The sequence below is a fragment of the Aquarana catesbeiana genome, linkage group LG03, assembly GCF_042186555.1.
Source record: "Aquarana catesbeiana isolate 2022-GZ linkage group LG03, ASM4218655v1, whole genome shotgun sequence".
In the NCBI taxonomy this organism is placed as follows: domain Eukaryota; kingdom Metazoa; phylum Chordata; class Amphibia; order Anura; family Ranidae; genus Aquarana; species Aquarana catesbeiana.
In genome coordinates this window covers 674517900-674534517 of record NC_133326.1, presented here as the reverse complement: position 1 = coordinate 674534517, position 16618 = coordinate 674517900, and the positions used below count along the sequence as shown (strand labels likewise).

At 44.5% G+C, this 16618-nt stretch overlaps 1 protein-coding gene across 1 annotated transcript in view; it reads left to right on the top strand.

Annotated features, from left to right (window-relative positions):
• The first annotated feature begins 261 nt into the window (after positions 1-261).
• The window catches only part of LOC141133485 (NXPE family member 3-like), a 183173-nt gene continuing 166816 nt past the window's right edge, over positions 262-16618 (top strand). The window contains exon 1 of the mRNA XM_073622879.1: positions 262-392. Coding sequence (XP_073478980.1) covers positions 336-392 — 57 coding nt within the window. The 5' untranslated portion in view covers positions 262-335. The remainder of the gene's footprint in view (positions 393-16618) is intronic.

The window sequence follows — 16618 nt, the reverse complement described above, 5'->3', positions numbered from 1 at the left end:
AAACTATTGCTGGCTCACAGGAAGATGCAGCAAGGTTTGGTACTACAATATTACGTTAGTGATGTTCTCAGCATCATTCTAGGGACGGTGTCAGAGAACTGGGGGAGGTTGATCAGTAAGCCTTTATTAATAATATTATTTATAGTAAGCCAACCTATTTCATGGCTTTATCTAATAAAACTCTAAGCAAGCATAAATTCTCTTTAAATGCTCAGTGGGAGGTTTCTACTCCTTTAACAAGAGCTAGGAGTGAGATGCAATACACAGGTGAAGCTCAGGTGTGTCAGTACACAGCATAGTCTAAGAGAGAACAGCAGGTGACATTAACCACGAGGATGGTGACTTGGAGACAACGCTCAATCCTTTTCTGCTGTCTTGTCTCTATTGCTGGGGTGAGTACAATTGCTTGATTGACTTTTATAAGAGTTTGTTCCAATGACTTTGTATTGGAAGGATATTGGTGGGCAAAAACATGAAAGAACATTTTTTTTTAAAGACACAAATGTGCTCCCTAGCCTAGCCCCATCTTTTCCTATCCAATTTCCCTTGCACTTAATCATCCTGTTTCCCCTTTACCCTTGCAATTTTCATTTTTTTTTCCTCTACCGAGTTTAACCTATTCTTATTTACGGCTTTTACCTAACCCTTGTTCTTTTGCTTTTTCTAGCTCAGGCTCCCTTATCACCTGCTAAGTTTTTTACTTTCTTTTTCTTGCAGGGTGTCTACACTTACTTCTCTTTTCTTTTCCGTTCTAAATTGCCACTATGCCCACTTTAAATCCAACTAAGAATGTCATGTTTATATTGCTTTAATACAATTAGACGTACCGATTCATTCTTCTGTGACATTCACTCTTTGGATAACTGAGGTGCATGCCCCTCTTTCTTCTTTCATATTATCAGAAATACAAAATTTGTAGCATTCAAATGACTGTTTCATACTCTTAAAGTGGGAGTAAATTAATATGTATGAATTTTACCTATAGGCAGTAGCAGCTGGTGTTTTTTTTTTTTTTGGGGGGGGGGCAACAAACAAACAAATGGATAGGGGGTGGCCATGGATAGGGGGGGCGGTGCCTGTGCGCCCTTAGTGGTCCCTGCCTATAGGTAAGCCTATAATAAGGTTTACCTATAGATACAGTAAATATCTCCTAAACGTGCACCATTTAGAAGATATTTACCTTTCCTTAGATGCGGCCGGTGATACCCAACTACGGTAATTATATCATGTTTATATCTTTAATACAATTAAAAGTACCGATTCATTCTTCTGTGATGTTCACCTACTGGATAACTGAGGTGCCTTCCCCCTCTTTCTTTTTTCATATCAGTAATATAAAGTTTTTACCGATTGATGGTTTTAGCATTCAAATGATTGTTTCATTCTCTTAAGTTTGAAAGTATATTGTCATAGGATGAATGGAATGTGTATTACTGCTGTTCCCCAGCCTCTACATCCACTCTACATTTTATCATATAATTATTTTATTCTTTTACTTGCTAAAAAAATAAATAAAAAAATAAAAAAAAAGAAGAGAAAAGAAAAGAAAATGAATAGTCATTAGAAGGGAAGGGCTAGACCGGATTGTAAATACCTTTATGTGAAGATGGTCACATCAAACAGACCTTCTCAGGACTTGCCACTATGACCATTTTAAATCCAACTAAGAATGTCATGTTTATATCTATTTAATACAATTAGAAGTACCCGTTCATTCTTATGTGATGTTCACTCTTTGGATAACTGAGGTGCCTTCCCCTCTTTCTTCTTTCTTATTATCAGTAATACGTTTTTACCGATTGAGGGTTTTAGCATTCAAATGACGGTTTCATTCTCCTAAAGTGGGAGTAAACGCCAACGTATGATTTTTGCCTATAGGTAAGTCTATAATAAGGCTTGTGTAACATGGAAAATCTGTGCTACCCCCAAGGTAAAAGTGCTGATAAAATAAGAATGTATTTGGTATCAAACCAATAAAATGACGGTGCTGCAAACTAAAAAACTGGAAAATTCAGCTCAGAAACATGTGAAACATAAAAATAGATACACAACCAAAAAGTGAACAAACAAATATGTGCAACCAAAGGTGCAAATAATAATATGCAACGTATAAAGTGCAAAAATGGCAAATAATGAACAAATAAGTGCAAGGAAAAATGATCACAGCTGGTGTAAAATGTCCATATAATGTGTCATTCAATATAACTCCATTCGGTATAAGTCCTTCAGTGAAAAACTTCAATATGAGGGCAAACAAATCCTTTCACAGTGTATCCCCACAGAACTTCCAAAGGTTATTAAGCCAAGGAAAATAAATGCCAGGTGGCCGCTTACCAGATCTGTAGGATCCCTGTTACGGAGATCAAGTGGGCATATGCAGGAAGAATCTTTCAGGCAAGGGGGGCTGATTCACGCATCCTCTCCTCCGCCGGCAAATTCAAATGCTACAATATACTCCGTAGTGCCTGTTCCAGAAGGGTGCACTCGTGGAATTTTGGTTATGAAAAAAAGAAAGAGGGCTTCATAGTGCAGTGGATTTAGAACAACAGTTCCTTTATTCCATATCATGGACAACTGACATCTAAAAAGACTGTATATACAAAATAATTCTGCGCTGCCAAAGGAAAAACAAGCAGCTAACACAACCAACAAGATGTAAACAATGACAAAAACAAAATAATATACCCCCAGACGACGTCTATGCAAACGAAACGCGTCGGGTGGGACCCCACTGTCGCCACTTTTCCACAGCACTGTCTTTGATACTTTTACATGTGAGTGTATACTATTTTAATAAATTTCAATTTATACGGATTTACACTATTTGGCCATTCCTTCTTTTCTTCCATTTGCTGCTGCAACCCTTTGGTTTTTAACACCGGTCTGAGGGATATAATCTACGTGCTGTTTATTCCATACCCTTCGGTTCTGGTATCGTTTGAGGAACACAGCCACGTGGGAGCCACCCCATCAACATTGCCCTCTTAGGCCACCTGTAGTTCATCACCACCTAAGCCTGTCTGACCCCACTCGGCGTATGCCCCGTTGGGTCCACCGATTCTGGTAAGCCTCTTCACTTTTGGTGGTGTTGTGCATGTTTCTACTCCAGATGGTTTATATACTTGATGTGTCCAGTTCCTGAGGATTCCTTATCTTTTTCCCAAGGATGTCCTTCCTTTGGCAACTACATCTTGAACTGTCAGTTTAAAGATTTTTACATTGGACTTTTTTCATAGCGCTACACTTATTTTGTTTTTGACATCTAAAAAGCACTGGCAGACAATGCAAAACGAAAGACACAACTGTGGTCTGAGCCAGCCAGCTGGTGTGTGGTGATGTCAGGTCCTGAGACTCCACCCAACGCTGCGTTTCTCCATACTAGGCGTCAACAGGGAAAGGCAGCTAGCATATTATCATTTGCACCTTTGGTTGCACATATTTGTTTGTTCACTTTTTGGTTGCGCATCTATTTTTATATTTCACTATAATAAGGCTTACCTATAGGTACAGTAAATATCTCCTAAACATGCACCATTTAGGAGATATTTACTTTAGATGCAGCCGGTGACATCATAGGCACATGCGCTCTGAAGGAATGGCATACCCTTGCCATTCCTTCAGAGCCATGCCATAAACAGCGACATTACATCATCGACGGATCGGGCAATCAGATAGCTGAAGTCTGTGAACCCAAAAAGAAGCCTGGGTGAAGATGGAAGCACCTTCAGTGGTAACAGCACACCGCTGGAGGGCTTTGTTTTCAGGTAAAGGTCTGTCATAATGTGCTAGTATCCGATGCAAACTAGCACATTATGACTTAAAGTGATTGTAAAGTCTTGTTTTTTTTTTTTTAAATAAATAACAAACCTATTATACTTACCTGCTCTATGCAGTTGGATTTGTACAGAGCAGCTTGGATCCTCCTCTTCTCAGGTCCCTCTTCTGTGCTCCTGGCTCCTCCCTCCTGTCGAGTGCCCCCACAGCAAGCAGCTTGCTATGGGGGAACCCGAGCAAAATTGCAGCTCCGTGTGTCCATTCAGACACGGAGCTGCTGTTAAGCCCCGCCCCCTCTCTCCCCTGATTGGCTAACTGACAGCTGCAGGAGCCAATGGCGCCGCTGCTGTGTCTCAGCCAATCAGAAAGGAAGAGTCCCGAATGGCCGAGGGATTCATGGACATTGCTGGACAGAGATGGACCTCAGGTAAGTATTAGGAGGCGCCTGGGAGGCTGCTACACACAGAAGGCTATTTATCTTTTTTTTAACAGAAAAAAAGGCTTTTTATCTTAATGCATAGAATGCATTAAGATAAAAAACCTTTCCCCCTTTACAACTCCTGTAAACTGCCCGGGGCCCGATTTTTTTTTTTTTCTTTTTTGGATGTGGTTTACTATCGCTTTTTGCTTGAATTTATTTTGTCCTAAGATGGATGTAATGTGTACTGCTGTTCCCCACCCTCTGTGTCCAGTCTAAATTTTATTGTACCATTATTTTTTTTCTTCTATTAACTGGTAAGAAAAGAAGATAAAAGAAAAGAAAAAGAAACTCAAAAGTCATTAGAAGGGAAGGGCTTTAGACCGGATATTAAATACCTTCACAAATGGATGGTCACATCAAACAGACCTTCTCAGGACTCATAAAAGATTGTAATTAAACATTTGTTTATTTTTCTACCAACATATACGTTCTGACATTATGACTTCCAAATTTTGGATGGTCATGGTCTTTTAAAAGAGAAACTATGAAAAATATATAAAACCCATGTAATGACAATTAGGGATGACACAGGTTTGGTCCGAAGTAGAACTATTGGCAATTTTTCACTTTTCATCCCAAAATGTGGGATTTTCTTTTACTTTCACTTTTGGTGATAATGGTAACAAAGGACACAGGACAGATCGAGAGGGTGAATCTCCCTAATGAGGGCATAGAATTCAATAAAGACCTAACGTGTTAACATCCCTTTCTACTCAAAGTGTCAATATTTTGTGTGCCCACCATTATTTTCCAGAACTGCCTTAACCCTCTTGGACATGGAGTTCACCAGAGCTTCACAGGTTGCCACTGGAGTCCTCTTCCACTCCTCCATGATGACATCACGGAGCTGGTGGATGTTAGAGACCTTGCGCTCTTCCACCTTCGGTTTGAGGATGCCCCATAGAGGCTCAATAGGGTTTAGGTCTGGAGACATGCTTGGCCAGTCCATCACATTTACTCTCAGCTTTTTTAGCAAGGCAGTGGTCGTCTTGGAGGTGTGTTTGGGGTCGTTATCATATTGGAATACTGCCCTGCGGCCCAGTCTCTGAACGGAGGGGATCATGCTCTGCTTCAGTATGTCACAGTACATGTTGGCATTCATGGTTCCCTCAATGAACTGTAGCTCCCCAGTGAACAGGCCTCGCCATGGTCGACCAAAGAAGTTTAGTGCACCTGCTCAGCATCATAGCCAGAGGTTGTCTTTCAGGAATTAACATATGAGTGTTGCCAGCATTGCTGTAGAGGTTGAAGGGAGGGGGTCAGCCTGTCAGTGCTCAGACCATACGCCGCACACTGCATCAAATTGGTCTGCATGGCTGTCATCCCAGAAGGAAGCCTCTTCTAAAGATAATGCACAAGAAGCCCGCAAACAGTTTGCTGAAGACAAGCAGACTAAGGACATGGGTGTGTGGCGGCAAGTGTGTCTGTCTTGCCTACAGTCAAGCATGGTGGTGGGAGTGTCATGGTCTGGGGCTGCATGAGTGCTGCTGGCACTGGGGAGCTACAGTTCATTGATATTCCTCCCAGTAATACCAATGGTGGGGCACTATTCCTCCCAGTAATACCAATGATGTGGCACTATTCCTCCCACTAATATCAATGATGGAGCCCTATTCCTCCCAGTAATACCAGTGGTGGGGCACTATTCCTCCCAGTAATACCAGTGGTGGGGCACTATTCCACCCAGTAATACCAATGATATGGCACTATTCCTCCCACTAATATCAATGAAGGAGGACTATTCCTCCTAGTAATACCAATGATGGGGCACTATTCCTCCCAGTAATACCAATGGTGGGGCACTATTCCTCCCAGTAATACCAATGATGTGGCATTATTCCTCCCACTAATATCAATGATGGGGCACCATTCCTCCCAGTAATACCAATGATGGGGCACTATTCCTCCCAGTAATGCCAATGATGGGGCACTATTATTCCCAGTAATACCAATGCTGGGGCACTATTCCTCCCAGTAATACCAATGAGGGGGAACTATTCCTCCCAGTAATGCCAATGATGGGGCACTATTCTTCCCAGTAATACCAATGCTGAGGCACCATTTCTCCCAGTAATACCAATGAGGGGGAACTATTCCTCCCAGTAATACCATTGATGGGGAACTATTCCTCCCAGCAATACCAATGATGGGGCACTATTCCTCCCAGTAATACTAATGATGGGGCACTAATCCTCCCAGTAATACTAATGATGGGGCACTATTCATCCCACTAATACCAATAATGGGGCACTATTTCTCCCAGTAATACCAATGATGGGACACTATTCCTCCCAGTAATACCAATGAGGGGGAACTATCCATCCCAGTAATAGCAATGATGAGGCACTATTCCTCCCAGTAATAGCAATGATGGGGCACTATTCCTCCCAGTAATACCAATGATGGGGCACTATTCCTCCCAGTAATATCAATGAGGGTGAACTATTCCTCCCAGTAATACCAATTATGGGGCACTATTTCTCCCAGTAATACCAATGATGGGGCACTATTCCTCCCAGTAATACCAATGAGGAGGAACTATTTCTCCCAGTAATACCAATGATGGGGCACTATTTCTCCCAGTAATACCAATGATGGGGCACTATTCCTCCCGCTGACCACTAACCCTGAGGCAATGTTTATTCTCACTGATGCTGGGCCCGGGACATTTTCTACCCTCTCCGGCCACAGTGTGAAGGACAGTAAACTGGCCCTTTGTTTGAAAAGTTTGGAGACCCCTGTTCTATATCATACACTTGCACAAGGAACATGAAAGCTGGGGGCGTGGCTTGGCGCGCAGCGTGGATTGACGCTGAATAGAGAAGCTCCTGCAGCCCGAGTGTCCTGAGAGAGGAAAAAGATGGCCGATTATGTCCTCACTTGTGAAGAAGGGATCTCACAAACGATCTCTCCGATCTTTGGGCACCCCTAAAGGCAAGAATACCTCTGCAAACCTCAGCAAATATCGCTACAGCGGCGGAGGTGGGGGACCTAAGATGGCGCCGGCTCACAGATCAGCCAAGGAGGAGGACATGGAGGATGATGAGATCTCTCTCCCGGCGTCAGAAGACTCCACCAGAGGTAAACTGACCAGCGATCACCCCCGCACCTTTGCTGATATGAGAGAAATAGCGGCAGGCATTAAAAACTCCCTAGCTGCTGCCATCACTGACTTAAAATCTCACTTGATAAGACTCACAGAACAAATGGCAGTGAATGAGAGAGCAGGAAAGCGGAGAGACAGGGCTTTAATCAGGCTGGGTGACATTGTTACCACTCATTCCCAGCACATGATCGAAATGAACAGAAAAATTGAAGATTTGGACAATAGGGGCAGAAGACATAATATCTGAGTCAGAGGTATACCTGAATCTGTCACCCCTGAACAAATTAAACCTGCTCTGACCTCCATTTTCAACAACCTTATGAAAAGAGCCGAGGCCTCACCCATAGAGTATGATCGTGCACACAGGGCCCTCAGACCCAGAGCACCTGACAACACACCTCCCAAAGATATCATTTACTGTCTCCCTAATTTCTCCTTGAAAGAAGAAAACCTTCAAAAAGCGAGAGCTTTCAACGGTGCTGATATACTGCTTTTTCAAGATCTTTCCCCCATCACACTGAAAAACAGAAGGGCCTTGAAACCTTTGCTGGAAGTCCTAAAGGAAAAAGGGATCCACTATAGATGGAGATTCCCCTTTGCTCTCCAAGCCACACACAACAGCAAACAATACACGCTAATGCCGTGTACACAAGGGCGGACTTTTCGGCATCAAAGGTCCGACGGTCTTTCCGACAGACTTTTGACTGACTTTTGTCGGACTTCCGACGGACTTGGCTACACATGATCACACCAAAGTCCGACGGATTCGTACGTGATGACATACGACCGGACTAAAATAAGGAAGCTCATAGCCAGTAGCCAATAGCTGCCCTAGCGTTGGCTTTCGCCCGTCGGACTAGCATGCAGACGAGCGGATTTCTCGATAGGAACTGGGTCCAGCGGAGTTCCAGCGGAAAGATTTGAAACATGTTCCAAATCTAAAGTCAGTCTGATTTTCGACCAAAAAAGTCCGCTGCAGGTCCGATGAAGCCCACACACGGTCGGATTGTCCGATGGATTCGTTCCGTCGGACCAGTCTGGTCGAAAAGTCTGCCTGTGTGTACACGGCATAAGAGCCCCCGACGACCTATTGCACTTCTGTGAAAACCTGCAAATTGCGCCAGTTGATTTGCCAGACTGGTACGCAGAGTTCAGATTACCTCCTGCTATCAACAATGTGCCAACCATGTCAGGCATAGCTCCTGAAAAATCTCCTTTTCAGTATGGTAAACAGCGCAGAAATACCAATAGGAGCAACTACCAATCACCAACGGCCAAGAGCCCAAGAATGAGAGATTCTAGATAACTGCAACAACTCCTTAATCCTACAAATACTGAATACCACAGGAAAAGTTAAATTCATATTATCTATTCATTATACTAAAAATTTAATGTTTTTGTACTCTGTTCTTTTACTCTCCCTACTCTTTTGTTATACTTTCTGCAGCCCTTACCCTGAAGTTATTTCAGCCTGAATCACCGGATGACCTCACGTTCTTTGCCTTACTACTGTCTGAAAAGATTTACACCTTTTTGGCTTATGCCGCGTACACACGTTCGGAAATGCCGCCAGCAAAACTCCGATGAGAGCTTTTCGTCGGAAAATGCGACTGTGTGTATGCTCCATCGGTCTTTTGCTGGCGGAATTCCAGCCAGCAAAAGATTGAGAGCAGGTTCTCTATTTTTCGGTCGGGAAAAGTTCCTATCCGAAAAAAATCATGCATGCTCGGAAACAATTTGAGGCATGCTCGGAAGCATTGAACTTCATTTCCTCGGCTCGTCGTAGTGTTGTTCATCACCGCGTTCTTGACTGTCGGAAGTTCAGAGAACTTTTGTGTGACCGTGTGTATGCAAGGCAAGCTTGAGCGGAATTCCGTCGGAAAAACCATCCAAGTTTTTTCTGATGGAAATTCTGATCTTGTGTACACGGCTTTAGTTCAATTCAACAAAAATCATCTGTAAATAAAAGTAACTGCATAAAAAAAATGTGGCCACTAAATGGAACCCTCTCACAAGCTATGCATTAGCTTACAGAACTATACATCAGCAATTATAAATGCAAGAGAGTAATCTCACACAGTTTTGATACCTACCAGTGCTCACCAAATTGAAATAAAGATTAATAAGACTGGAAATACCCGCCAGGATATATGTTATACATCGCTTGTAGCAGAACCATGTATATGGGAGCCTCCATTCTTGCAATGTCCATAGCGTCCCTTATATTGTATTAGTTTGAGTTTAACAACTTACACATATCTAGGATACCTTTTGAGGAGTCATATAGCTGAAATCTTATTTAAATGTTCAACCATCTGTAAAAAAGAGCTTATGTTGTTAAAGTTATTATTACAGTATGTAAGATGGCTTTCGGGTGGGAAGCACTATTATAGTAGAAGTTAAGATTGGTTGATTCTTTTGAGTGAGTGAAAAGGTCTGTGGTGGCCACTTCTCCAGTATATCCTTACAGTCTCTGCTCTCTATAGTGACCTCCTCATCTCCAGTACATATGTAAATAAATGAAGGATGGCCGTACTCCCATACATGATGCAATAAGGTTTATTTCCAAAGTTATAAAAACAACAGCACTGAAATGGTACAGACAGGGGAAGCAGGTAACATGTTTCACACGACTAGCGTAACCTACTCACAGTCCCTGCTCTCTATAGTGACCTCCTCATCTCCAGCATAGCTCCCAACTGTCCCTGATTTCGAGGGACTGTCACTGATTTGGAGCAATGTCCCTCTGTCCCTTTTTCTCCCTTATTTGTCCCTCATTTTGGTCTGATCTATATAGTTATATATAAAATGCACTTTTTATCTTTCAAAGCGTGTTTTCCAGTGCTAAACCTTTCATCCAATTTCTAAATTGCTGCATTTGTAAATTTTAAAAGCCAATATAAAGAAATAGTAGTGGTTAAAAAAAAAGCTCTTGTGGATTTCATTAACTTCTTTTTGGTAAATTCTCCTTTAAATTCTCCTTTTGTGGTAGGGGGTGTGTCCTATGCCTATATAAGTTTGCTAGTAGGGATGAGCTTCGTGTTCGAGTCAAACCCATGTTCGACTCGAACGTCGTCTGTTAGCCCGTTCGCCGAATTGCGAACGATATGGGCCGTTCACGCCAAATTCGTGTGGCTCGTCACGGCCCATAATTCACTACGGCATCGCAGTGCATTGCTGGCTGATGATTGGCCAAGCATGCACTATGACCTGCATGCTTGGCCAATCACAGCGCCATCACTAGAGAGAGCTGTAATTGGCCAAAGCCAGGGTGGCTTTGGCCAAATATGGCTCAGGGGGTTTAGAACACGCCCCACACTATATAAGGCCACCCTGTGTAGTGTGTTCCGGCGTGCTTAGAGAGAGAGAGAGACGGTGTCATTTTATTTGAGTTAGCTAGATTAGGCAGGACAGTCAGTGAGTTAGCTGTGTTCAGTTTAGCTAGATCCATTCCTGTTATCTACCTAGAGGCTTGTCTTGTTACAGTATTTACAGCTACCTGAAGAAAATTGCTGGTGTTCTTTTGATCCTATTAGTACCACAGTCAGGCAGCTAGACTATTTACAGTTAGTGTAGTGCGTCCTCCTCACAGTGTTCAGTTAAAGCTACAAGTTAGTTTAGTGTGACCTCTGCACAGTGTTCAGCTAAAGCTACAAGTTAGGGTAGTGCGTCCTCCTCACAGTGTTCAGCTAAAGCTACAAGTTAGTTTAGTGTGACCTCTGCACAGTGTTCAGCTAAAGCTACAAGTTAGGGTAGTGCGTCCTCCTCACAGTGTTCAGCTAAAGCTACAAGTTAGTGTAGTGCGTCTTTCTCACATTTTTCAGCTAAAACTACAAGTTAGTGTAGTGCGACCTCTGCACAGTGTTCAGCTAAAGCTACAAGTTAGTGTAGTGCGTCCTCTGAACAGTGTTCAGCTAAAACTACAAGTTAGTGTAGTGCGACCTCTGCACAGTGTTCAGCTAAAGCTACAAGTTAGTGTAGTGTGTCCTCTGAACAGTGTTCAGCTAAAACTACAAGTTAGTGTAGTGCGACCTCTGCACAGTGTTCAGCTAAAGCTACAAGTTAGTGTAGTGCATCCTCCTCACAATGTTCAGCTAAAGCTACAAGTTAGTGTAGTGCGTCCTCTGAACAGTGTTCAGCTAAAACTAAAAGTTAGTGTAGTGCGACCTCTGCACAGTGTTCAGCTAAAGCTACAAGTTAGTGTAGTGCGTCCTCCTCACAGTGTTCAGCTAAAACTACAAGTTAGTGTAGTGCGTCCTCCTCACAGTGTTCAGCTAAAGCTACAAGTTAGTGTAGTGCGTCCTCCTCACAGTGTTCAGCTAAAACTACAAGTTAGTTTTTTGCGAGCTCTGCACAGTGTTTAGCTAAAGCTACCTGTAGAAGGTTGGTGGTGTTTTCCTGATCCTATCACTACCGTAGGCAGCTAAATAAGCTACAAGTTAGTTTTTTGGGAGCTCTGCACAGTGTCCACCTAAAGCTACCTGTAGAAGGTTGGTGGTGTTCTCATACTACATGCAGGTAGTTGATTTTGCTAGCTGCAGTATCAGTATATATATATAGATATATATATATATATAGATATATATATATATATCTATATATATATATATATATTATTCGGCCCCCTTGAACTTTTCAACCTTTTGCCACATTTCAGGCTTCAAACAAAGATATAAAATTTTAATTTTTTGTGAAGAATCACCAACAAGTGGGACACAAATGTGAAGTGGAACGAAATCTATTGGATATTTTAAACTTTTTTAGCAATTAAAAAACTGAAAAATGGTGCGTGCAAAATTATTCGGCCCCTTTACTTTCAGTGCAGCAAACTCACTCCAGAAGTTCAGCGAGGATCTCTGAATGATCCAATGTTGTCCTAAATGACTGATGGTGATAAATAGAATCCACCTGTGTGTAATCAAGTCTCTGTATAAATGCACCTGCTCTGTGATAGTCTCAGGGTTCTGTTGAAAGCGCAGAGAGCATCATGAAGACCAAGGAACACACCAGGCAGGTCCGTAATACTGTTGTGGAGAAGTTTAAAGATTTGGATACAAAAAGATTTCCCAAGCTTTAAACATCCCAAGGAGCACTGTGCAAGCGATCATTTTGAAATGAAAGGAGTATCAGACCACTGCAAATCTACCAAACCTGGCTGTCCCTCTAAACTTTCAGCTCAGACAAGGAGAAGATTGATCAGAGATGCAGCCAAGAGGATCACTCTGGATGAACTGCAGAGAACTACAGCTGAGGTGGGAGAGTCTGTCCAAAGGACAACAATCAGTCGTACACTGCACAAATCTGGCCTTTATGGAAGAGTGGCAAGAAGAAAGCCATTTCTCAAAGATATCCATAAAAAGTCTTGTCTAAAATTTGCCACAAGCCACCTGGGAGACACACCAAACATGTGGAAGAAGGTGCTCTGGTCCGATGAAACCAAAATCGAACTTTTTGGCCACAATGCAAAACGATATGTTTGGCGTAAAAGCAACACAGCTCATCACACTCAACACACCATCCCCACTGTCATACATGGTGGTGGCAGCAGCATCGTTTATGCCTGCTTTTCTTCTAGAGGGACAGGGAAGATGGTTAAAATTGAGGGGAAGATGGATGCAGCCAAATACAGGACCATTCTGAATGAAAACCTGTTGGAGTCTGCAAAAGACCTGAAACTGGGACGGAGATTTATCTTCCAACAAGACAAAGATCCCAAACATACAGCAAAATCTACAAAGGAATGGTTCACAAATAAACGTATCCAGGTGTTAGAATGGCCAAGTCAAAGTCCAGACCTGAATCCAATCGAGAATCTGTGGAAAGAGCTGAAAACTGCTGTTGACAAACGCTCTCCATCCAACCTCACTGAGCTCGAGCTGTTTTGCAAGGAAGAATGGGCAAGAATTTCAGTCTCTCGATGTGCAAAACTGATAGAGACATACCCCAAGCGACTTGCAGCTGTAATCGCAGCAAAAGGTGGCTCTACAAAGTATTAACGCAAGGGGGCCGAATAATTTTGCACGCCCCACTTTTCATTTTTTTATTAGTTAAAAAGGTTCAAAAATCCAAAAGATTTCGTTCCACTTCACAATTGTGTCCCACTTGTTGGTGATTCTTCACAAAAAATAAAAATTTTATATCTTTATGTTTGAAGCCTGAAATGTGGCAAAAGGTTGAAAAGTTCAAGGGGGCCGAATACTTTCGCAAGCCACTATATATATATATATATATATATATATATATATATATATATATATATATATATCTCCCAGCTTAGTGCAGCTACAGGCCATTAGTATGTCTGGAAGGCCAACAAGGAGAGGCAGACAGTCACAAGCCAATAAAAGAGGGCAAGCAGGCTCTGTGTCTAGAGGCAACAGTGCTGGTCGTGGAGACGGTGCATCCTCATCAGCATGTGGCCGTGGGACACGCTTGGCCTTTTTTTCGGCAGCTGGCCGTGTTGAGCCGCAACATGCGGAAGACTTGGTCGAGTGGATGACCAAGCCGTCCTCATCCTCCTCATCCTCTCTCACCCATGCTCAGGGTACTTTGTCTGGCAAAGCAGCTGCCAACATGGCCTCTTCCCTCGGCTCAATGGCATCAGTGACTCCTTCCCTAGCCCCACCATGTCCTCCTGAGGAGTCCCTCGAACTGTTTGACCACAGTGTTGGGTAAATGCTCCAGGAGGATGCCCAGCATTTAGAAGGCTCTGATGATGATACTGAGCTAGATGAAGGCAGTAACGTGAGCACGGACAGAGGGGGTGCTTAAGAAGGACAGCAATCTGGCAGTCATGTTCCCCCTGCTGCAGCATACTGCCAGGTTTGCTCAAGTGATGAGGAGGGAGGGGATGATGAGGTCACTGACTCAACGTGGGTGCCTGATGGGAGAGAGGAGGAGGAGGCACATCACCAACGAAGCAGGATGCCCTCCAGGGGCCAGCCTAAGGGCAGTACACTGACTGCATCACACCCCAAAGCTCCGCATGTGCAGGATGCTGCTGTCTCTGCGCGTTATTCCAAAAGTTCTTTGGTGTGGGCCTTTTTTGAGACGAGTGCATCAGATCGCACCGCTGCTATTTGCAACATATGTCTCAAGCGTATCTCGCGTGGCCAAAACATCTCCTGCTTGGGCACCACATGCTTGACCAGACATATGTTGACCTGCCATGCAGTTGGTTGGCAAGCGTATCTAAAAGACCCACCAAAAGAACAAAGAGGACCTCTCCTTGCTCCTCATCAGCTGAGATCTCCAACCCCACTATACCTTCAGTCCTCTCTGAGACCTGCACTGAGAGGAATAAAGGTGTAGAATTAGGTGTGTCACAGCCAAGTACTTGTGGGCAATCTGCTTTCGGTACACCGTCGTCAGATTGTACCAGGCAAATGCCCCAGCCGCTGAAAGAAGTTCGCTCCCAGCCATCCACATGCCCAGCGGTTGAATGCTAGCTTGGCAAAATTGCTAGCACTTCAACTGCTGCCTTTTCAGTTGGTAGACTCTGCCCCCTTCCGTGAGTTTGTGGAATGTGCAGTTCCTCAGTGGAAGGCGATTCCGGCTCTCTACCGGCATGTGGAAAGCAATGCCCATGCCTCACTGGACAGGGCGGTCAGCGGTAAGGTGCATATTACCGCTGACTCATGGTCCAGCAGGCATGGACAGGGACGTTACCTAAGTTTCACCGCGCATTGGGTGACTCTGCTGGCAGCTGGGAAGGATGCAGGACAAGATGCAGTAGTGTTGGAGGTTGTTCCGCCACCATGCCTCCAAAATGCCACTATTAATGATTGTGACACACCTCTCTCCTCCACCCCCTCCTCTTATTCTTCCTCCATGGCCTCTTCCTGTGCTTTTTCCTCAGAACCAGCGGTGCTCCGTAGCCGTTCAAGGGGCTACGCAAGTATGCAGGCCAAAAGATGCCATGCGGTGCTTGAGCTGGTGTGCTTGGGGGACAGGAGCCACACTGGGGCAGAGGTTCTGTCAGCTCTGCAGGGGCAGGTTCAGAGGTGGTTGACGCCTCGCCAACTTAAGGCAGGAATGGTGGTTTGCAACAATGGCACCAACCTCCTCTCTGCCCTCCGACAGGGACAAATGACCCATGTGCCCTGTTTAGCTCACGTCCTTAACTTGGTGGTGCAGTGGTTCTTGGGCAGGTACCCGGGCTTACAGGATGTCCTGAGGCAGGCCAGGAATGTCTGTGTGCATTTCTGCCGGTCATATAATGCCAGTGCTCGGCTGGCTGACCTCCAAAAGGAGTTTAACCTGCCCAAGAACCGCCTAATCTGTGACATGCCCACCAGGTGGAACTCAACGTTGGCCATGCTGCAGCGGCTGCACACGCAGCAGAGGGCCATCAATGAGTACCTGTGCGACTATGGCACCAGGACAGGGTCAGGGGAGCTTGGTTTTTTTCCCCACGCCAGTGGGCCATGATCAGGGATGCCTGCACTGTCCTGTTGTCACCATTTGAGGAGGCCACGAGGATGGTGAGCAGTGACAGTGCATGCATCAGTGACACTGTCCCCCTTGTCCACCTGTTGGAGCACACGCTGCGTGGAATAATGGACAGGGCACTTGAGGCAGAACAGAGGCAGGAAGAGGAGAACTTCCTTAGCTCTCAAGGCCCCCTTTATCCAGACAGTGTTCCTGCGTGCCCGCTGATCGCACAGGAAGAGGAGGAGGAGGAGGATTGTGTCAGTATGGAGGTGGAGCCTGGCACTCAGCATCAGCAGCAGTCTTTAAGGGATCAGTCCCAAGAAATACATGGACTTGTACGTGGCTGGGAGGAGGTGGCTGCGGACCATGTCGTCCTTAGTGACCCAGAGGACTTCGGACCGAATGCCTCAGCAAACCTATGCTGCATGGCCTCCCTGATCCTGCAAAGCCTGCATAAGGATTCTCGTATTCGTGGTATCAAGGAGAAGGACCAATACTGGCTGGCAACCCTCCTTGATCCACGTTACAAGGGTAAGGTTGTGGACCTTATCTTGCCGTCGCAGAGGGAGCAGAGGATGAAACATCTTCGGGAGGCTTTGCAGAAAGGTCTGTGCAACGCGTTCCCAGAGACTGGGAGGTTACAAACTCCTGTTTCTGGACAACATGTTGCTGAGGCTTCGGTCAGTCAAAGAAGGAGCGGTGGAGAAGGTGGCCGTCTGACCGATGCGTTCAGACAATTTTTTAGTCCGCAGTCCTAAGGTATGATCAGTTCCAGCAACCATCGCCAGCGTCTGTTTTACATGGTGCAGAAATATATAGGGGCA